General features: G+C 43.1%; 1 protein-coding gene across 2 annotated transcripts in view; it reads right to left on the bottom strand.

Moving 5' to 3' along the window:
- LOC112916667 (uncharacterized) overlaps window positions 1-23,772 on the bottom strand; it is a 50,874-nt gene that overhangs the window by 4,553 nt on the left and 22,549 nt on the right. Inside the window, exons 1-3 of one of the 2 annotated variants that reach the window (XM_072767088.1) lie at window positions 13,818-13,924; window positions 13,524-13,717; window positions 2,805-3,080 (exon numbers count right to left, since the gene is read on the bottom strand). In XM_072767088.1, the coding sequence (XP_072623189.1) occupies window positions 2,805-3,080; window positions 13,524-13,717; window positions 13,818-13,823 (476 nt within the window). In that variant the 5' untranslated portion in view covers window positions 13,824-13,924. Of the gene's footprint in view, window positions 1-2,804; window positions 3,081-10,695; window positions 13,718-13,817; window positions 13,927-15,268; window positions 15,609-23,772 lie in introns of those variants that run through there. The other variant, XR_012003133.1, reaches the window with a different exon arrangement.

The raw sequence follows: 23,772 nt of genomic DNA, 5'->3' as shown, positions 1-23,772 counted from the left end.
TCAGACTTCTGGACTCCAGAACTGTGAGAAATAAATTTGTGTTATTAATAAGCCACCCAGTTGATGATGTTTTGTTATCGCAGCTCAAACTGAGATGGTATCACTGTGAAATTATAGACTGTGATGGTCATGATTGTTTTTCTAGTATATATTACAATAAATATAAACTATTAAACTGTTAAAATCTTTTAAATGCCCGTCCACCTGTCATCTAAAGGCATCTTGTGTACCAGCTGTGGTGTGAACAGCACTTGGGGAAACATCAACTTCATAGAGGAGATTTGACCTACACTATGGGCATTAATTACCAGAACCTAACACAGGGCTGGACCCATGGGTGTGAGAACAGTGCAGTTCCACAGGCCCCATGGTCAGAAAAATCCCTGCATTTGGGGCTTACTGCTCTGTGTGCATTGTCTTGGAGTTTTTAAATACTTTTTTAATTGAGGTATAATTGACATATAACATTATGTCAGTTTCAGGTATGCAACATATTGATTCGATATTTATATACATTGAGAAATGATCACTACAGTAAGTCCAGTTAACATCTATCACCATACCTAGTTACAAAATCAACATCTACTCTCCTAGCAGCTTTCAAATATGCAATACAGTGTTATTAATAGTAACCATCCTTTACATTACATCTCCATGACTTGTTTATTTTATAACTGGAAGTTTGTACCTTTGACCCATTCCCCTCGCCTCTGGCAAATGCCAATCTGCTCTCTGTGTCCATGAACTCAGTTTTGTGGTGGTGTTTTTAGATTCTACATATAAGTGAGATCATGCAGTATTTGTCTTTCTCTGTTTTATTTCACTTAGCATAATGCCTTCGAGATCCAACCATGTTCTCACAAATGGCAAGAATTCCTTCTTTTTTATAGCTGACTAATATTCCATTATATATATTGGATTTATATATATATATATATATATATATATATATATATATATATATATCTCACATTTTCTTTATCCATTCATCCTTTGATTAATACTTAGCTTCTTTCCATATTTTAGCCATATTTTGGCTATTGTAAATAATGCTGCAATGAACTTGGAGGTGCATGAGGTTTTTAATAAATTTATCTCTGAGTTAGTATTGTGTAAGTAAGGTCCAACAGGACAATGACACATGCTAGAAGCTGGTGGCCTTGACCAGAGCACCATCCTACCTTCTGCCATCTTAGGATGTGGGCTTCGCTGCCCTGTCTCCTGATTCCTAGTCTCTTAGTCTCTCCCAGTTTCCCCACTCTGCCCCTGTCCAGCAGCCACTGGCTGGAAGAGCCCAGGCACCTGGGCCCTGCCATGTCTTGGGACAAGGCACAATGGCAGCTGTCCCTAAACTGGGATGGCAGCAGGGCCCATTTAGCGGAGCAAACCTCTTGCACTCCCCTGATGCAGGTACCTAGGGCGTCCTGGTGTGCAGGCTGCAATACCCTTGGGGATTGCCTACCCATGGGAAGCAGAGTGGATGCCTGGCTCGACATGCCCATCCAGCAGCTTCCAGCAGGAGGGGGACTCAGCAGTGATGACTGAGCATGAGCACTGAGTTGTGGAGGGCAAGGCTGGCCTGGTGCCTGTGAGGGTCATCCCCTTGCCTGAGGGAGCACAATACTTAAACAGGAAACCAAAAAACTACCATGATAGGACAAGAGAGCAATTTGAGAAGAAAGGAAAAAGCTTTATATCTTAGTATGTTTAATGGCAGCCTTTCTTCCTTTCAGAACAAGGGGCCTAGTACTTTCATTGTGTGTTGAGCCCAAAATGTATGTAGCCAACCCTGACCCAAAGTGGCACCCGGGAAGGGTCACAGGGGCCAGGCAGGTACAGTTTGTTTCTAGGAGGCACTGGAAGATATCACCTGGTGGTCTGGTGCTCCATGTGGCTGCTGTGTGGGGCCTGGGAGTCAGGTGGGATTTAGATCTACAGGCCTAGGAGCAAGCACACCTCCAGGAAAGAGCAGAGGTGGGAACTCAGGGTGTGCCCCGGGGTCTGCATAGGCATGTGACCCAGGCAGGGGGCCATGTCCTGGCAACTGATGCAGGAAACCCGACTTGGTCTGTGGCCCACAGGAAGACCCTGACAGGAAGCAACAAGTGTGGGAGGTGGTGGTGGTGCTCTGGGGAGAGGCCCGAGAAGGGGCAAGATTGGGCCTCTTGCAGTGATCAAATAATGAGTAACACTTTCCTTTATGAACCCTGAGAAGGCCAGGGAATGAATGGCTGTGGGATGTAATTCTAGGAGCAAAAGAGTAAGACTACAGGCTGTGGGGAGAGGCCTGAGCAGGAAAGGGGCCAGACGTGTGTTATGCAGCCCAAGAAAGAAGGATCTGTGGCAGTTGTCTCCAAATCACTTGGATCATAGACCCATGAGATATTTTTGAAGACACACCCTAATATTTGTACCTTTATTTATGCATAAATCATGTACTTGCACAATTCTATTATGGTTGTTATAAAACAAAAGTAAAAACAAAACTCTTAAAAGGATAACTAAAAATGAGGATGAAAGAGAGTTCTAACAAGTTCCTTGCCCCCCAGTGGACTGCTGTCTTGTGCATGTTAGAGATCTGGAGCCTAATGTTTGCTCAGACAGGGCCCAAGCTTCTAGGCAGTTTGTGCTTTATCTGTATGTGCTTTACCTGTGGTGTGGCAAGCTGTGCAGATGAGTTGGGGGTGGGGGAGTGTCAGGGAAATATCTGGAGGGGAATCTCAGGGGAGCCTCACCACACTCTCAAGGGCAAGTGCTGTTACTTCTGGGTTATTATGAGGATGCTGGAAAGTCCTGTAACTCACCCAAAGTCACAGCTTGTGCCAGAATTTGGACCCAGGTTTGACTGACTCCAGAGCCTGTGTCTGGGCCACTGGGCCACATGGCCTCCCCTAGTTGACGTTGGGTCTGGCCCGTTTTTCTGGAGGGACAGGTTGTTGGGGTTGAGCTCCACTGTCAGAGCAGGGCTGGTCATCCCAGATGGGGCACTGGAGCAGACACTGACAGCATCCTGTTCACAAGGCCAAGGGTGTCCACCTGCAGGCTGTGACCTCCACCTCAGGGCTTCATCCTTGGGTGCACTGGAAGTTGAGGGGCGTTGGAGAACAGATTCTACCTCCCTCCCTTCAGATCTGACAACTCTGAGATGTGTTCCCCACCCTCTCCCAGAGGTGCCCCACTCGAGCCTTGGGTGCTCTTAGAGGTGACCTACTTATTAAGATACTCTGCTTTGGCTTTCTTCCCTTCCCTTCTATCCTCTGTGTCTCACTTCCTGCCTCTTGACTAGACTACCTGCCCATGGATCCTCATCTCTGGGGAACCCGGTCCAATCAGGCCCACTGGGGAGAGAAGCCTTGTCTCAGGCCATGTAACTCTGTGGCTCACATATCCCACTCCCCCTGACTAACTCTTGGCACATGTTGCCAAACAAACATGACATTCTTTTCTATAAGCCAAGAGTTCCCCCACAGGGCACCTCGGGCAACTGTTAACAATCAGTGTTGACAAGTGAGTTGAAATCTATTTGACTTGAATTCTAGAAAGTTTACTCAGGTTGCTTTATGGAGAACAGATGGCAAGGATGAGGGCAGAGGCAGGGAGACCAGTTAGGAGGCTACTGGAATAATCTAAATGAGAGATGACACTGGCTTGGATCATATTAGCAGCAATGATAAGAAGCATAGGATTCTGGATGGATTTTTTTTTTTTTTTAAGATTGATTGATTGATTGACGAGAGACACAGAGAGAGAGGCAGAGACATAGGCAGAGGGAAAAGCCTCCCAAGGGGAGCCCAATGCAGGACTCGATCCCAGGGCCCCAGGATCACACCCTGACCTGAAGGCAGATGCTCAACCACTGAGCCACCCAGGCGTCCCTCTGGATGCATTTTAAATGTAGGCCAACATGATCTACCAACTGATTGCATGCAGGACATGAGAGGAAGAAAGTAATCAAGGGTGACTCACAGGTTGTTGTGCCTGAGCAACTGAAGTTGCCCTTTTCTGAGATAAGATCAAGAGGAACAACATGGAGGGACAACAGATGTAAAGTTTAGAATGCCCGTTCAAGTAGAGAAGTCAGGCTGTAAATTAGAGAAAGAAATTTGGAGTTTCAGGTCAAGATCTGGGCAGAAGAGCTAACTTTGGAAGTCATTCAGTCCTTGAGACTGGGTAAGGTCCATAAAGAGTGACAGGCAATAGGTTCAAAGCCTGAACCTTGGGGAACTCCCAACAATCTGGGTCACAGGGATGTGAGGAGTAGCTAGTGAGGTGGGAGGAGAGCCCAGGAGAATGCATATCTAAACCAGGAGTGTGTCAGGAAGAGGGAGTGATCTACTCCACCAAAGATGCTGCTGATGGGTTTAATAAAGTGGTTAAGGATGGAAATGAGGCAATGAAGGGGCTAAATATTAGTAAAGACATGATTGGATCAGAGACTGCATATCTCAATCAGAAGAATTATTAAAGTCTGTGCAAGAAAAGGAGTGAGTTGGAGAAATAGGGTGTAGTGGCTGGAGCATGGGACACTAGATACTGGCACAATGGAGGGCTCTCTAGTCAGTGGTAGTGATGGGTTCCAGGGTATGTCTGTGGAAGTGAGTGGTTGAGAGTGAATCAAAGTCCTTAAGGAAGGAAAGGAAGTGCCCTGGGTTCAGCAGGTGCCTGCAGCAAGGAGGGCGCCAGTGGAATACCTTGATGAGATTCCAAGCCCGTGTTAGCCAGCCCACTGGTTTTCTAAGAGGGAAGAGGGAGAATGATTTGGAAGAAGCAATGAAGAGCAGATGTGATACTGACCCTCTTCAAGGCCTGAGTCTGACCTAGAAAGAGGACAGCCCCACTTCAGAGGCTGCAGGGGGAATAATCCCTCTAATTCAGTTTCTCACATCATTGCCACTGCACCTAAGAGGTTTGAGATACAGTGCTTTCTGAACCCACGTATGATGCTGACCTTAGAAATTTTACCCCAAACCACAATTATCCATCCCCACATAATACTGGGACAATTTTTCTCCTCCGTATACCCAGGAGGTATATATTTGTCATCTCCAGAGCTTGTATTTTAAGATGACCTTTAAAGTCCTTGTTTACAAAAACATGCAATTCTTTTCCTTGTGAGGTCATATCCCTAGGGAGACTTACTAAATCTGTGTTTAAATTTCTTTGCCTATTTTTTCCACCAGTGTCATCAGGTGACCTTTATAAACATACAATTTAGCACTGATTGAGGTCAATTCAGGCTAAGGCATCTTCCTTCCTTCCTTCCTCTTTTAAAGGAAGGAAGGGGGAAAGAGGGAGGAAGGAGGGAAGAAAGGGGGAGGGAGGGAGAAAGAAAGAAAAAGAGAGAAAGAAAAGGGGGAATAAAAGAAGAGGTAGGGATGAAGAAAGGACACAAACAAGCATGCAAACAAAAAGGCTAAGAACTCCAATGTAAGAATACTTAGAACTAATGTTTAATAAGGGATGATTTTCAGGACCCCTCCCCCACACTTGCCTCATCTCTAGAGCCTCAGTGTCTGGAACAGTGCCAACAAACATTTGTAGACTGAATGGCTGTTGTTTCGGAGCCCTAGTAAAGATTTCCTCCATGGCTCTTAGGACCTTGGGGCTCTGGTCCTAGGAGAAACATGAGCTCCCACACCCAGCCCATACTCTGCCTCTGCTCCCTGACAGAGCTCCAGCGTGCTTCTTTTCTCCTGCAACATGTGTGTTCAGAAACACTTTGGCTTTTATTAAATCCAACTCTACTGCTAATATATTATATAACTTAATCTTGTGCCAGCCACCCCCTGGCACAGGATCCTGCTGGGCAGGGGGCCAGATTTGAAGCAAAGTTCTCCCTGCTAGAGATTAAGTTTGGTTAAGAGGTGAGATATTCACTGCCAGATGCACAAACTCCAGAATAATTTTCCAGCTGCATGTAGGCCTCTGTGTAGTTTCTGCCTCTGGTGGCAAAGGTCGCAGGTCATCTGAACTGGGAATGATAAGAAGCAGGAGTTGCCATAGGAAAGTATAAATAAAAGGGATGAGGGTGGTGAAGGGAGCTGGGTCTGGCCAGGAGGTTGAGATAATTTCCTGCGTTGTCAGAAGGCCTCTATGAGCTTTTTTTATACCCCTAACTCCAGCCACCTCCAGCAAGCCATTGTGTGGACTAGACTTGGCTTTGAGAGTTCTACCAGTGTCCATTTTCATAATGTGTGATGAGTTTTTAGACCAAAGAATATCGAGGTGGCTGTTCTTTAGGAAAGGTATAGTTCATTTTGCAGCTTCCTGTGTGGTCAGGGAGCTTTATTGGCTCCTCCAAGCATGGTCTCAGCCATGGTGACCTATGGCCCCGAGGTTGAGAATCCGCCCTCACAAACCATCCCCCTGGCTGTTGAGTGTATCCTCATTAAATGACTCCATCCTTGGGGATCCCTGGGTGGCGCAGTGGTTTAGCGCCTGCCTTTGGCCCAAGGCGCAATCCTGGAGACCCAGGATCGAATCCCACATCGGGCTCCTGGTGCATGGAGCCTGCTTCTCCCTCTGCCTATGTCTCTGCCTCTCTCTCTGTGTGTGTGACTATCATAAATAAATTTAAGGTTTTTTTTTTAAATTTTTATTTATTTATGATAGTCACAGAGAGAGAGAGAGGCAGAGACACAGGCAGAGGGAGAAGCAGGCTCCATGCACCGGGAGCCTGATGTGGGATTCGATCCCGGGTCTCCAGGATCGCGCCCTGAGCCGAAGGCAGGCGCTAAGCTGCTGCGCCACCCAGGGATCCCCTCATAAATAAATTTAAAAAAAATAAATGACTCCATCCTTATGAGCTCCAGCACAATGGAAAAGAAACACTCTCAGAGTGAAACTCTGCAAGCACCTTTGAAAAAGTCCTAGATGAGACATCAGTCAGTGACAGCATGGTGAGCAAGTATTCCTTGGCCTTTGCATTCCCTTTCCTGGAGCCTGGAAACTATTGAGAACTTGCAATGCACTCAAGGCTAGGGGAGGGACAAGCATAATGTTAGCATAAAAAAGATATAATAAAAATGCCAGCAGGAAGTTTACTCTTCCATGCTACAGATGCTCCACCCTGAACCTGATCATAATCTAATCAAATCCAAAGGAACTCTCTACCACCTTCTTATCCATTTCTTAGCATAGCACTTCTCTACTTTGTAGAGCTTGCTAGAACAGATCCTTGCCCCCTCCCCACACTCCAGAGATTCTGTTGCAGTAGCTCTGGGCGGGGGACAAAATCATCACTTCTGACAAGCCCCCCCAGACGATGCATATGATGAGGCTCAGGACACATTACCCCAAAACATGGCCCCTTGATATACTGAACATCTTAAGCAGAAGGAGTTTGAGAAAACAACATATGGATGGCTGAATGGTCATTTTGCTGAGAACACACATGCCAAAAGATTTATCAGAAAACAATATTTGTATTTGATCCAGATCTGAATACTTGTGGTTGGACATGCATATTAGGCTCCATATTTGTAAAATATTGGAAAGACTCCTCCCTTGGGGATCATTGTGAGGATTATACTCACAGCTAGTAAGTGTAGCACTGGAGCCAAAATCTAGCTTCTCAGACTTGGAGAGTGCAGAATGGTACCCTTAATAGTGAGGACCTGACCCTGGTTCCAGCAGAAGGAGCTCTTCCAGGGTCCAGACATTGTGCTAACTGCTCCATAGATAATGTTCCATTTAAACCTCACAACAGGGGATCCCTGTGTGGCTCAGCAGTTGAGTGTCTGCCTTCAGCTCAGGGCGTGATCCTGGAGACCCAGGATCAAGTGCCACATCAGGCTCCCTGCATGGAGCCTGCTTCTCTCTCTGCCTGCGTCTCTGCCTCTCTCTCTCTCTCTCTCTCTCTCTCTCTGTCTCTCGTGAATAAATAAATAGAATCTTAAAAAAAAAAAAAAAAAACCTCACAGCATTCCAGGAGAAAGATATTATTATTATCCTTAGGAAAGCTGAACTGGGAAATGAAGTAACTTGTCCAAGGTTGCAGAGTGGGAAGTGGAACCCAGGTCCCCTCACCATAAGGCTGCTACTACTTCATAAATTGTGAGACTTCTCCCAACAGGGCCTCTCAGGAAACCATCAGGTTGGCTGCAGCCTGAATAAGGCTGGAAGCAAGGAGACTTGGGATGTAGTACCGGCTCTGCTGTCACATGCAACATAGGGGTGGCATGGAGTAAGATTTGGAGATTCAAAGGAAGCACTAATCTCTGTATTAATCCTTATCTTGTTTATGGGAAGAGATTTATCTCGACCAGAAATCAGTGAATTTATTCAGACATTTAAGACTTTGCCATTTTAACTATAAACAGTATATAGGCCAAAAAATGTGGCTGTATTCCAATAAAACTTCACTTATGGATGCTGAGATTTGAATTATGGAAATTTCGTGTGTCACAAAATATTATTCTTCTTTTGATTTTTTTCAACTACTTAAAAACATAAAAATTATTCTTACCTGCAGGATGTACAAAGGCGGATGATGGATTGGATGTGGCACACAGGCCATAGTTTGCTAACTTTTGATCTAGATGAATTCAAAATGCTTTAGAAAATTATGTTTCAGTATGTCTTAAAAATTTAATGGTAACCACTAAAAGAAAAGACATAGGATGTATAATTTCCAGCGCACAATAAGAAAAGCAATGAAATAAAGAAAAACTGATCAGCTGAAGAAAAAATAGAAAAAAAGGAAGAAAGTATGATGGAGAACATACAAACAACATGATAAGGATAAATCTGATTGTATAAGTAATCAGTGTGCCCATGGAAAGGCTAAATTAGCCAATTATAAGACCTAGATTTTCAGTTTAGGTTAATAAAAAGAAAAAAATAAAGCTATATCCTATGTCCAAAAGGTATATATAGAAGAAAACTATGCAGAAAGTTTGCAAAAAAGGTAGAAAAAAAACAGAACAAATGAACACAGGGGGGAAAGAGAGAGAGAGAGGCAAACCATAAAATAGACTCTTAACTCTTGACAACAAATTAAAGGTTGGGAGGGTGAGGTGGGCAGGAGGATGGGTGAGATGAGTGATGGAGATTAAGGAGGGCACTTGTGATGAGCACTGGGCGCTATATGTAAACGATGAATCACTGAATTCTACTCCTGAAACCAATATTGTATTATTTTAACTGACTGGAATTTAAATGAAAACTTGAAGAAAAAATATAAATAAAGGCAGAGGGAAAGAGATACTACCCAAACAGGTATCTTATGTTACATAATAACTAAGAAAACAAAAACAATCATTTAAAAAACATCACACCTATTAGGATGGCTACTATAAACAAAACACAGAAAAATAGAAAACAAGTGTTGGCAAAGATGTGAAGAAATTGGAACCCTTGTACACTGTTAGTGGGAATGTAAAACAGTGCAGCCACTATAGAGAGAAGGATGATGGTTTCTCAGAAAATTAAAAATAGGATTACCACAAGATCCAGCAATTCCACTTCCACCCCAAATAATTGAAAGCAGGGACTCAAAGAGATATTTGTACACCCATGTTCATAACAGCATTATTCACAGTAGCTAATAGGAAAGCAGCTCAAGTGTCCATCAGCCGATGATTTGATAAACAACAAAAGGTGGTCTGTACATACAGCGGAATAGGATTCAGCCTCGAAAGGAAAGGAAATTCAGTCACATGCAATAACATAGATGAAACTTGAGGACATTATGTAAGTGAAATAAACCAGTCCAAAGGGATGAATACTATATGATTCCACTTACAAGAGGATCCTAGAATAGTCAGATTCAGAGACACAAAGTAGAATGGTGATTGCCTGGCGGTGTGAGGGGAGAGGAGTGGGGAATTGTTACATAATGTGTAGAGTTTCAGTTTTGCAAGATGAAAAGAGTTCTGTGGGTCATGGTGATGATGGTTGTACAACCAATGTGAAGTACTTAATGCCACTGCACTGCACACTTGGAAATGGTGAAAATGAAAAATTTATGTTATGTGTCTTTTACTACAATTAAAAAAATAAAATAAAAAGCATCCCAGCAAACATGGATTTGTTCATTTTGATAAAAGCTACAGTCCGCTAAAAAGATAGTCATATGCTTCAATGCAATTTGCCATAGAGTTCTGAAATATATCTAATATATATAAATAAAATGTATCCAATGAAGAGACTACTCATTTTTTCCAGACACCCATGGCCCTTTTACAAACTAACCATGTATTTGACCACAAAAAGAATGCCAATAAATTCCAAAGAGCACACAAATCTTATTACTTGGTCACTCTGCAATAAAATTAGAAATTAAAAAGCAAAACAAAGCACAAGAAGTAGCAAAATAAAAAATCTTTTCACTGGAAAATTTAAAGCCTCTTTTAAAGTAGCTTTTGTGTTAAAAAAAAAAAAGAGAGAGAGAGAGAGAGAGATTATAAACTAGAAATAAACCTAAATGAGCCTTTGTTTTCAGGGGCTTATGGGACCTAATCCAAGTGGACTCAGGGGAAATTTATTAAAAATGAGAAGAATTCAGAATAAATGAAGGAATCATTAAAATCAAGAGGCTGGAATGAAAGATCCACAAAATAAACCCAAAGAAACTAGGTGGATGGAATATAAAAATTAGCAGAATTTAACGAGGTGGAATATTCATATCAAAAATACACTTAATTAATAAACAAAATCTTGTTCTTGAAAAAACCATATTACCATAGACAAATCTTTCTTTTTTTTTAGATTTTTATTTATTTATTTATTCACGAGACACACAGAGAGAGAGGCAGAGAGAGAAGTAGGCTACATGCAGGGAGCCTGATGTGGGACTGGATCCCAGGTCTCTAGGATCAGGCCTGGGGCTGAAGGTGGCGCTAAACCGCTGAGCCACCCAGGCTGCCCACCATAGACAAATCTAACTAAATCACATAAATAAAATATGTGAATAAAAATTAAAAGAATATTCACATTTGAAACGAAAAAGGAAACACAACTACTGAGATTTTAAAGCACTGTAAAAATTACTAAAAAGAAATTAATGTTAATAAAAGTTTTTAAACCTAGGTCAAAATGCAGAATTTTCTAGAAAGATGCAAATCACTAAAATGTGTCTAAGAGGAGATGGAAAACCTGAATAGTCCAATAAACACAGAAGAAATTAGAACTGTTGTCAAAGTTCTTTCCATGAGCCCAAATCAGGCTTAGATGGTTTTTATTGGTGAATTACATCTGATTTTCAAGGACCTGATTATCTCTATGGTACATAAATTCTTCCAGAGTGTAGGAAACGTAAGTCTAGACGCCAAGCTGGAAAGATAGCCTGTGTGTCTAGTGCGGGGGCGGGGAGGGGGGGTTCTGGGAAGCCAACTAGAGTTAGGAGCACAGTTTTTTTGGGTGAAAACACCTGTGCTAGAAAAAAAGGAGGCATCCAGGTTCGGTGGGGTAGTCGTCAGACCAGGATGCAGATCTGACCAAGTCTTTGCCGAGCCAATGAGAAGCTCTTGAGCAGGGACTGCCTATTAGAGGAGTCCCACACTAGTAGAAATAGCTAGGCATGTACCTTCCTCAGCCTTGCTACTCAGTCCTTGAAAACAACTCGAGAAAAGTGTGACCTTGGCTCACCACAGTGCATTAGAAAAGGAAAGAAATCAACAAAGAAGGAAGGAAAACTATGAGCTAATTACACTAAAAAATTAAAGGCCCAACACTCTAAATGAATGAAGCAAAGAATCTATTAATTGGCTACATTAACAGATTAAAAAGCAGAAAAGATTATTCCCATCACAATAAATGCCTTGATAAATGGATTTAATAAAATTTGTGCCTGTTTCTAAATAAGAACATAAAATTTTGGCAAGCTCGAGGTAGAAAGAAACTTTCTTACCTTGATAAAGTCCAGCTGCCAAAAACTGTTAGCAAACATCCTATTTAATGGTGAAAAATCAGACATTCTAGAAACATTTGGAATGAGACTAAGTTACCCACCATCACTATTACTGCTAACCAGTTTACTGGCGTCCTAACCAAATAGGAAGAAAAAAAAAGAATTTAAATATTGCCGTTTATTGTTTTAAAATTAATCGTGATGATGGTTGAACAACTGTGAATATGTCCCCAAAACATCAACTTGTGCCCTTTAAATGGGTAAATTGTATTGTATGTGAATTACATCTCCAAACACTGTTAAAATATCATTATCCTGTCCATTATAAGACTTACTACTTAGAAAATATTGTCTACCTAGAAAATCAAAGAAAATACACTTAAAAACGAATAAAAGTAAAAAAAAAAACAAAAAAAAAAAACGAATAAAAGTGAGAGGGTTTAGAAAAGTGGCCAAATACAAAATCAACATACAAAAACCATCTTCTAATAAACAAACAATAGCCAATTTCACAACATCACAGAAAGAGAATCCCATATACTCCATGCAGAAAGATTAAACAGCCAAAGATGGATCTAATTAGAAATGTGGAAGACTTAAATTTTAAAGACAATACTTGACCAATGAACAAAAGTTGAGGTATAAAGCATGGCAGCCAAACAATTCCTGCACCCCACTTCCCCTTTGGGAATGACTACAGTGGAAATTTCCTTTAGAAGAAAGAGCCTGTGGATATCACGGGACCATGAAGAATGTTACTAATGAAGTATTTAAAATGCCTAGCACAAAGTCTGGCGAATAGTGAGCACTCAACAAATGCTAATTATTTTTCCAGATTCCACATACAATCAGCACTCAGGGGCACAGAAATGGAAAATTGGCCTTGATCCTGCAGTATACATAGATTGATTGGGGTGGTAGAAATGCTCTGAAGGGAGTTCGACACTTCCTTGAACTAAATGTGCCACTTAGGAATGGAGGGATCTGACTGGACATAGGAGCTCATGGGAAAATAAGTCATCATAGTTCAGAGATAGAATCAATGTGTGCGTTTGGCTTCTCAAAGCCTGAGGTTCTTGGGCATTTATCTATTCAGGGGAACACTGACCCAACTACCTGGCACCACTCAGAACTGCACAAGAAACAGGTGGATTAGAAGAGTTTTCATTCACTCATCTTTTGTTCATTCATTCATTCAAAAAACAATTATTGGGTTTCAAACTGTTCTTAGCACCTGCAAGGAGCTAAGGGAAAAAGGGAGGTGTATAAGGTAAAGACTCTTTTTTTTCCCAGTCTAGTTGAGTGAGAACAGGATACAAGGAGACCAACAAAGTTGGAAGAAGGACCAGGCAAGAGATTTAGGAGCAAGGCCAGGGGTAGGTAACTTTAGGGACAGGCATGTGGGAACATGACCCAAAAGGAGGCCCAGGATTGGGAACCCATTTCAACAGCTGTCCTCACTTCTCAGAAAGGCAAATCATTAAAGATTGACACCACCAGGTGTTGCTGGGGTGTGTAGAACCAACTCTCCCATATTGCTGGGATGGTGTAAATTTGGGCCAGCCTTTCTGGAGAGCAACCTCACAAAACATGCCAACATTTAAAACACCTACATATGACTCAGCAACTATCCCATGGGAATAATTGAACAAATGAAAGCAAATATCAGTACCAGCACAGAATATTCATTGCATCATTGCTTGAAGAGGAAACAATTGTAATCCTTGGATCAGTCACACATTCAGCCTTAGACCAATCATGATGATCACAGGAATCGGGTCCCCTGATTGGCCAAATCTTAGTCACACATCTCTCCTCTGTTGCCAGGGTATGGAGGAGAATCATGCTGGACAGTTGAAGATTAATCTGGGGGAGGATGTTCCCCAAAGGGGAAAAAAAGGAAGAACACTGTTACCATAAAACTGGGGATAAGAAAACGTGTTGAATAAACAAAATCTATACTTACTTCCATCCACTAGAGTAGGAATAGGTGGTGCATGTTTCAGGCAGAGGGAATAGACTATTCTTCACAGCGCCTCAGAGAGCCATCATAGTCTGTGATGAAACTCCCTGTCCTGAGAGGATGAGGAGGGACATGGGGGAAGGTTAGCTTTTATTAAAAAAAAGACCTAGATTGGTAAAATCCAGCCATATGAATAATTGAATAACTTGAAAGGTATGGCTGAGGCTGTGGGGTGGCTGTGACAGAAACATAAGACAATTGAGAATACTTTGAGTAAGTTAGGAAAGTTTCTTACCCTAGATGGTCCTATGTTGTGTCTACACATGTCAGCGTGTGGCTTGCACAGAGGGCACCACTTGCTGCCTGGTGACGTGGGACAAATGACTTAATCACTTGAAAACTTAATTTTCTCATCTCTGAAACTGAGAGAGGAAACCAGTCATATGGGCTGACTGGGAGAATTTCATGTGGTTGTGTAGGTGAAAACTGCCAACACTGTGCCAGTGAACATGCGTTGAATCTAAGCCAAGAGAAGGGCCTGCCAGAAGGAGCCCCCAAATTTAAACAGAAGGGGCAAAATGCAAACAGAAGACATTAATTATGGTGGCCTTAGGAAGTCTGAAAGCCAGAGCTTTGTTCTAGGGCAAAGGGAGCCATGGAATGTAACCTGGGGGCAGTAATGAGAGTTATAATTGTACTTGACCTAAAACTATGTTGAAAAACCAGAACTTGCCCCTCTCCAAGTTCTTAACTGTACAAATGGAACAACTGTTTACTTTTAGGTTTTTATTCTTCATGCACACTTTCCCAGGCACCCTTCAGAACAGGAGCTACTTAAACTCCCCAAGGCAAGGATAGCCCCCCCACCACGCCTCTCCACTTCTCCTGCCCCATACTCCATCTTGTCCTGTGCCTAGAATACCACAGGCTTTGTGTACCCTTCCTCAAGACCAACGACAACATTTATAATGGCTGCCTTGGGGCACCTGGGTGGCTCAGTGGTTGAGCATCTGCCTTGGGCTCAGGGTGTGATCCTGGTGTCCTGAGATCAAGACTCGCACTGGGCTCACTGCAGGGAGCCTGCTTCTCCCTCTGCCTTTGTCTCTGCCTCTCTCTTTGTGTCTCTCATGGATAAATAAATAAAATATTTTCCAAAAAAGTTGGCTGCCTTGAATCTCCTCACCTCAAACTCAAGCCCAGGGAGCCTTATGCCAACAGGGCAGCAAGCCTGTGTTGCTCCGTCGGGGAGGTAAGGAGAGAGGGACACCACTGCGAAGACCTGTGTGTCCGGAGAGCATGAGACAGTCCCGCCCCTCCAGACCCCCACGTGGTACAGCCTGTAAAGAAAGAGCATTGAAAAAGAAGCACAAAGGCTGCTCTGTTGATGTGGAATTGGGCAAGCCACTGGCTTCTCCAGGCCCCTTTCCTTACTCTTAAAACGGAGGCGACGATACCTCAGGGAGCAGTGGAGAATGAGAAAAACCTTGCAATGACAGGTCCTCCGCAGCCTCCATGCGCTGTGTAGGTGCATGTCGTTATTGCCCTTCTACATCCCACAGGGCTTTCCAGAGTGTCAGAGCAGTGCTCTGCGTCCTGGGGTAGGAAGTAGATGGTCTAACTGGCTCAGGATGCTAGGCACAAAAGCGAAGCCAAGAAGCAGCAGTCATTTCTTAGAGTTCCTCTTGCCATTTTCTGTCTGGGCTCCAAAGTGATGCTGTTGCCAAAGCCACCAGGACTTCCCTGCCTGTGTCCGGAGGGAGAACTGATATGTTGGCCAGGAAATCTCACAGGTGTCTGTGGAACAGAAAGGAAGCACCTCAGAAGCATGTGCCCATGGAGGTGTAGAACATGGAAATGCCGAAGCAGAAGGAGCTTTCCTTCCCTCCCTTGGCTCCTCATCACACGTCCTGGGGTTCAACCTTCACCTTGGAGCCCAGCCACCACCACAGGGCCCCCACTGCCAGCAAAGGGCTCCCCCTGGAAGCAAAGAAGAGGCTCTCCCACAAAGATGCTAGTGTTCCAAGGCAAACATTTCCATTCTGAATGGCTTTCGTGAGACCATTCCTCTATGTTTGGCTGTATGCTTGGCACTTTGGAAAGAAACGAAAGGCATGAGGGAAAAGACCCACCGCCACCAGCTGCTGGTGATAAACAGCTGTATTTGCACAGCCAGCCTTGGAGAGGGACTTCCCCAGGTCTAAGCCACCAAGTAACATAGGTGTCACGAGGCTTACCTTCACTGATGCCTGTGTCAGGGGCATTCTGGAAGCTGCCTCAGCTTACTTGGCCAGAGAGAAGATACCAGATCAGAGCAGGGCAGATCCAGCAGAAGGAAGGCTGTGTCAGGAACACAGGCTAGCCAACAAGAAGTGGCAAAGGCTCCTTCAGAGACATAAGACGTCAGGCCCAGTCGACAGGGAGGCTCCAAGGCCAGGTGCCAGGCTGGAGGTGTGCTTAGGATGATGGGGGCTGGTGCTGGCTACTCACTTCCGGCCCCTGACCATGAAACCTCCTTCTTTCCCTCCTTTTCCTACTTTTCTTTGATTTAGCAACTTTTTATTAGACCGTTTCCCAAACAGCAGGATTTCTTGGAAACTTTACTACTTTATTGAGTACTGTAAGTCTGAAAGCTATCCTGACAGTTCTCGCTCACTCTTCAGTGTCACAAAACAGTTCTGCTGAATGAAAGGAGCAGGTGCATGCTCAGGCTCTTGTTGATCTTGTATTAATTCCACCAGAGGGGCCAGTGAAACTTTGTGAGGCCAGGCACTGGCTGCCACGTAGGGAACTCCCTGCTCTTATCAGTAACACAGCAGCTGTCTCTCAGGTGGACTGTTTGCGCTGAAGAGTTACATATTTTATTCAGCTTTCTTGAGTTGGGCTCCAAAGCTCAGGGTCAGATGACCTGATCCTCCTCTTCCTTAGGCCAGCCTCAAGGCTCTTCTTGAGCATTACGTCCCTCACAGGGTAAACTGAGGCAGATGGAACAAGCCCAGGAGACTGTGCCTAGCCACGCAGGATGGAACCTTCCCGCTCCTCACCACAGCCTGGCAGGCTCAGCCCATGGGTTCCCAAAGAACTAGTGCCCAGGTATGTTGGAATCTTTCTAGACAATAGATGCCTAGCCAGCCTCCCTTATTCTACTGACCTCTCTCCCATTCTCCCTCGTGGCTGGCCTAAGTACTATTTAAAACATCAGTCTGAGGCATTCCTCCAGTTGAAAAGCATCTCTGATCTCTGCCATTACATCCCCAGCCCCAAACGCCCTTTGTTCCAATAAACTTCTCAAAATGGCTCTACCTGGGAACCCCGGGTGGCTCAGCGGTTTAGCCCCGCCTTCAGCCTAGGGCGGAATCCTGGAGACCCAGGATCGAATCCCATGTCGGGCTCCCTGCATGGAGCCTGCTTCTCCCTATGCCTGTGTCTGTGCCTCTCGCTCTCTGTGTCTCTCATGAATAAATAAATAAAATCTTTAAAAAAATGGCTTTACCTCCCCTGCCACTACCCACCAGCAGCATCCTGATGATGCCTCTCCTGGAAAATCATTACTCATTCTCCTAGATCCGGAGCAAACATGGTTACTCTGTGCACCTTCTCCTCCCCCGGGCAATTGGCCATTCCGGTCTCCGGTCTCCGAAGCCTGCTGCCCCAGCCTCCCTAATAGTACTCACCACCCACACTAGGGTTCCAGTACTCCAGCTGTTGACTCAGTTATCCCCCTGCCACCCACTAAGGCAGCTTGAGGGCAGGGGCTGAGCTTAGCATCAAAGCAGGTGCTTACTACACATACGTTGCTGAAGATAAGACAGAGGTAAGAAGCTCTGGCTAGAGAAGAAGAATAGTGCATTGATTACCGACTGTATGACAGATATTGTTCTAAGCTCAGTTAATATCGCAGCAACTCTATGAGACACATATTATCACAAGCTTCAATTTACAGTTAAGGAAACGAAAGCAGAGAATGGTTAAGTAGCAACACAAAATCTACTAAATAATAAAGCCAGGATTCAAAACCAATCTCTGCTCTTAACCACAATATATATGCTTTTCAAACCAAGTAAGAATGAGATCAAGAACTAAATTTTATTTCTTATTTTTTTAAATTATGTTTATAGGCACCATTGCTTTTATTTATTTATTTTTAAAGATTTTATTTATTTATTCACGAGAGACACACACACAGAGAGAGAGAGAGAGGCAGAGACACAGGCAGAGGGAGAAGCAGTTTCCGTGCACGGAACCTGATGTGGGACTCGATCCCGGGACTGCAGGATCATGCCCTGGGCCGAAGTCAGGCGCCAAACCGCGGAGCCACCCAGGGATCCCCAAGAACTAAATTTTAGAAGGCTTGAAGCTTCAGCATCAAATAGGCCAGAGTATAAACTTTGGTTCTGACCTTGACCTTACTCAACCAAGTGGAGTATCAGTCTCCCCGAATGTAAAATGGGCATAATAATAGTATTTTGCCTTATCAACAGTTTGGTTGATTTTAAAATTCCATAAATCTGGTATAATCTACAACAGTAATGCCAGCGTGCTGTGGCCTGGTGACGTTTTTAGAACTCCTGCTGCCAGCCCTAATATCAACCCTTGAGAAATAATGTTCACAGAGGATTATCTGGAGAATATGCAGGATATCTCCCCATTTAGACCTGACTGAGCCAGACTAACAAAGGCTCTTCTCCGAGACAACTTTTTCTGAAACTGACTTTCCCTCAAAGTATTGCACTTGCTTTCATTATCCCTGCTCTTGGGCACTAGGCCTTCTGCCATGTATTTGAGATCAGTGGGCTTATTGTGGGCATGTTGTAGCAGATGCCTTGAACCCGACTCCATTTCCCTTATGTGAGGATTGTAGGGACACTTGTCTCACACAGGGATTTTCTTCATCAGAAGCACAGTGCTAAAACAAGGGGACATAGTTTGATCCTAATGGCTGGTAGCAGAATAATTCTTAGGAAGCGAACAGTCCTTGTTTGGGAAAATATTTTGATAAGCTGGAGGCATGGGGGTAGAAACACAAGAACTGGGTGCTTTTATAGGACAAGCAACTCGGGGTAAGGCACAGATTGAGACAAAGAGGGGAATTTGACCTCTGAGAAGGAGGAGAGGAGCCAGGGGAGGAATAGGAAGAGGTGTCTGTGAGATGATGGGAGAGGTGAAGGCCAGTGGCACAGGGGCTTGCTGTTTGCTGGGGCTGCTGTAACAAAGCACCATGGACTGGGTGGCTTACACAACATACATTTATCTTCCTGCAGTTGTGGGTGCTAGAAGTCCGAAATCAAGGTGTGGGCAGCATTTGTCTCTTCTAAAGCCTCTCATTGGCTTGCAGATGGCCACCTTCTCCTTGTGTCTTCACATGGTCTTCCTTCTATGCGTGTCTGTGTCCCAAAGACACCAACCAGTCATGTTGGAATAGGGCCACTCCAATCACCTATTTTAACTTCATCTTTAAAGACCCTATTTCCAAATACAGTCATATTCTGAGGTACTGGGGAGCTAGGACTTCAACACATACGTTTTGCGGGGAACACAGTTCAACTCATCACAGGAGGCAAAGGACATTTGAAGACCACCCTCCGTCCAACCCTGTTTTCCTGTAAAAGTCTTCATTAATTACTTTGTGTGGGTGAAATCTTTTGTAGACGCTAAAAAAAAGATAAGCCTCCTGTCTGGAAGCCATATGGTGTGGAACAGATTCCCCCTTGTGGGATCAAGAACCCTGAGAAAGTAAGCCTCCTGGGAACCGGCAAGAAAACTTGGGTCACGCTTGGGACCTCCCCTGGGCCTGGAGATCTCAGCTGGCATCTGGTTTGCATCACTGATCATGTTTTCCTCTTGGCTTTCTTTGATCATTAGGAAACTCAGAGGCAAATTGGAGGTTCCTTACAATAAATGCTGAGGAATTCATGCAGAGTTACTTCCCATGCTGTATCCCACTATTTAGCCCTCATTTTCTCTTGACTCTCCATTGTGGACTTTTCTGTCTTTGTCGTCTATTCCTTTGAAGCATTTTACCCCACTCCATATAGTCCCTACAGAACTGCCAATCATTATACCCAGCCCCATCTTTCACCCTCATCAGGGCAATGTGGGCACCTGGCTCAAGTTGGCTGGAATGCCCCAACTGAATGACTACAGGCCTGGCTATGTAACTCAAGATAAGTCACAGAATTGCCTCAGATTGATATGGGGAGACAGATGTCCTCTTAGCTATTTGCAAAGTTGAAGGGATATGAATCTGAGGCTTCCAAAGGCTATCTTTCCTATCATATGGATACAACCTCATTCAGGCAAAGGCCACATGAGGCAAGCAGAGCTGAAAAAGGAGAAGAGACAAAGCTTTGAGGGTCTATTTGAGCCTTAAGATCAAACTACACCTAGAGCTGGATCCACCCCTGGATCACTTATCAGAGTTAATAAATTCTCTTTTCCCATTGGGCACTGAGCTACAGACTGGAGGTAGGTATCAGATTAGTTCTGTTTCCCACTTCAAGTCTAGAAGGGAGCTCTCAATTTGAACACAAGGCCAAAGGGCAGTGATTATCTCTGAGTCAGAACCCTCAAGGCAAGTCTAGTTCAAGGACCATGACCAGTAATAGACTTCTGTTGTTTTTAATTAACAGAGTTTGTAAACTCAAATATAACAGCTCCTCACTAGGATTGTAGGGATATTATACATCCAGAAAATTTCAAGCTTGGCCAACAGTGGTATGTGATTGCTTAAACCCCAGGGCAACCCCAGGCCCAACAATTACGCTGAAAGGGAGAGGCCACTAAAGTAGCCCCGCAATGAGGAGTCTTCCCCTACACCTTACTTAGAAGTGGTCTTGGAAATCTCAAGACCAGGAGTGTCTTTGCAATTAGTAGAAAGGGCGCAGTTGGGCTGTCTGACCCAGAAGACTGCCTGGGGCTGTCTTTGTTCCTACCCTGCAGAATGTGGAGTATACTAGAAGCCACTTTGCATGATTATTCCTTCTCCTCACTGCAGAATGGGAGACTTATTGTGGCATTTCTGATGTCCCTTTATCATTGGGTTTTGGGTATGCTGGGGATGGTGGAGATGGTGGTTAAATTTATCTTTTGGCGATAGGGTGCCAAATCCATGAAAGAATGTTTCAGAACCTCACAAAAGAGGAAAATGCATCACCTGGAAATCCTGAATTTTGGACTGAGTGTGGCAACTAGACATGATTTTGGTTTTCAGTATTTGTTTGTAGAGTCATTGTATTCTGTTCCTTAGGAGTGTTTATAGAATTGTATTTATGGGAAGAAGGGTGATTTTGTTTGTCAAGCTTCCTTCCCAGGAAGGAAGGCCCTATGTGGTCTTGGAGAGTATAGGCATCAAAACACTCCCACTCCTATTTCCAGCTTCACAGAGGTGGAACCTAGCCCAGGCTGACCAATCTGAAGATTCCAGTCATGTGACTGGTTCAATTATGGACCTGTCATAAGCAAGTCCAATCATGATTGACATATGATCATTAGCTAAGAGAGATCCATTAACACAGACAATGGTGTAGAAGTAAAATCAGCTTCAAATTCAGCATTGGACCCTCTTTTCTTTATTTTTATTTTTATTTATTCATTCATTCATTCGTTCATTCATTCATGAGAGACACAAAAAGAGAGGTAGCAACATAGGCAGAAGGAGAAGCAGGCTCCATGCAGGGAGCCCAATGTGGGACTCAATCCCAGATCCCAGGATCATGACCTGAACCAAAGACAAGCACCCAACCACTGAGCCACCCAGGTGTCCCATGGACTCTCTTTTCTTAAAGGGTCTTCAGTCATTCTACCCTTAGAGATTTCTCATTAGCTGTTTCACCTCTTGGAAGTTTGGAGCCTCAGACCGTTTTCCTTTGACCCCTGGCATGATTTGTTTAGATTATATGTTTTAATTCCCAAATCTATTATAATTTTTTGTTACCAATGACTTCCTTGTTTAAGAATGTGATCTCTATGAATCTATATGTGATCTGTATGTTCAACTCTTTGAACTTTGTTTAGACTTGCTTTTCATTCATACAAGTATGTGGCCAATTTTTGTAAAACGTACCATGGATTCTTAAAAAGAATGTTTTCCTAATTTGATTAGTGCAGAGTTCTGTGTAAGTTAAACATTGCTCAAGTCATCAATAGTCCTACTGATTTTTGTTTTGTTTTGTTTTGTTTTATCTACTTGGTCTGTAAATTACAAAAAAGATGAATTAAAATCTCCTATTAAGATGGTGGATAAGTCAATTTCTCCTTGTCACTCTGATTTTTGCTCTCTATGTTTTAAAAACAACAATTTCTTTAGAGCAGTTTTAAGTTCACAGCTAAATTTTATTCTTTCAGATTTTCTACATGGGCAATCATGTTATCTGTGAACAAAGGCAGTTTTAGTTCTTCCTTCTCAACCAGTATACCCTTTATTTCCTTTTCTTATCTTATTGTACTAATTAGGATTTCCAGTACAGTGTTAAAAAAGAGTAATGAAAAGGGTTTCCTGATTCTAGTGGGAAACCTACTGGCCCATTTCTGCTGGGTGAGTGTTGAAGTCTCCAACTATGATAGTGGATTCATCTCTCTCTCCCTGCAGTCCCACCATTCACTGCTTCACATATTTTGACACTCTGTTGTTAGGTGGATGACCATTAAAGATTGTTATGTCTTCTCAGGGACTTGACTTCTTTGTTATTATGTAATGTCCATATAGCTCTGATAACTCTCCTTGCTTTGAAATGCACACTGAAATTAAGATAGCTACTCCTGGGACGCCTGGGTGGCTCAGCGGTTTGGCACCTGCCTTCGGCCCAGGGCGTGATCCTGGAGACCTGGGATCGAGTCCCACGTCGGGCTCCCTGCATGGAGCCTGCTTCTCCCTCTGCCTGTGTCTCTGCCTCTCTCTGTGTGTGTGTCTCTCATGAATAAATAAATAAAATCTTAAAAAAAAAGATAGCTACTCCTGCTTGCTTTTGGTTAATGGTAGCATGGTATATTTTTTTTTATCCATTCACTTGTAATTTGTGTGTCTTTGTGGTTATAGTGGGTTTCTTGTGCATAACATTTCTTGGGTCCTTTTTTGATACACTGTGATGTTCTCTGTCTTTTAAATGGTGCATTTAGACCATTGACATCCAGAGTGATTATTAATATAGTCAGATCAATATTTACCATATTTGTTACTGTTTTCTGTTTGTTGCTTTTGTTCTTTGTTCCTATTTTTATCCTCCACTTTTCCCCTGCTTTTTGTGGTTCTAATTACACATTTTATATGATTCTATTTTCTCTTCTTTCTTAAAATATCAGTTACACTTTTTAAAAACACTTTTTAGTGGTTGCCCTAGAGATTGCAATATACATTTATAACTAATCCAAACCCACTTTCAAATAACACTGTACTTCACACACAATGTTAGTACCTTATAGCAATAAATAATACTAATTCTTCCTTCCCATCCCTTGTATCATTGCTGTCATTCATTTCACTATATACATATATAATCAAATGTATGGTTGCTATTATTATTTTGAGCAGTTATCTGTTAGATCAATTAAGAGTAAAAATGAAAGTTTTTATTTTACCTTCACTTATTCCTTTTTTCAGTATTCTTTTTGTAGATCCAAGTTTCTGACTTATATTATTTTCTTCTCTCTAAAGAAATTCTTTTAACATTTCTTCCAAGATAAATCTATTGACAAAAAAAAAAATCCCTCAATTTTGTTTGTTTGAGAAAGTCTATTTCCTTCATTTTTGAAGGATAATTTTACAGAATTCTAGGGTGGTGGTTTTCTTGTCTCTCAACATTTTAAATATCATTGACTCTTGAACAACATGGGTTTGAATTGTGTGAGTCCACTTATATGAGGCTTTTTAAAAAAGTGGTAGAGCCTAATGCAGGGCTTGAACTCATGACCCTGAGATCAAGACCTGAATTGAAATAAATTGTTGGACACGTAACCAACTGAGCCA

The sequence above is a fragment of the Vulpes vulpes genome, chromosome 8, assembly GCF_048418805.1.
Source record: "Vulpes vulpes isolate BD-2025 chromosome 8, VulVul3, whole genome shotgun sequence".
NCBI lineage: Eukaryota > Metazoa > Chordata > Mammalia > Carnivora > Canidae > Vulpes > Vulpes vulpes.
Note: the sequence above shows the minus strand (reverse complement) of the source record. Positions and strands in the feature narration are given on the sequence as shown.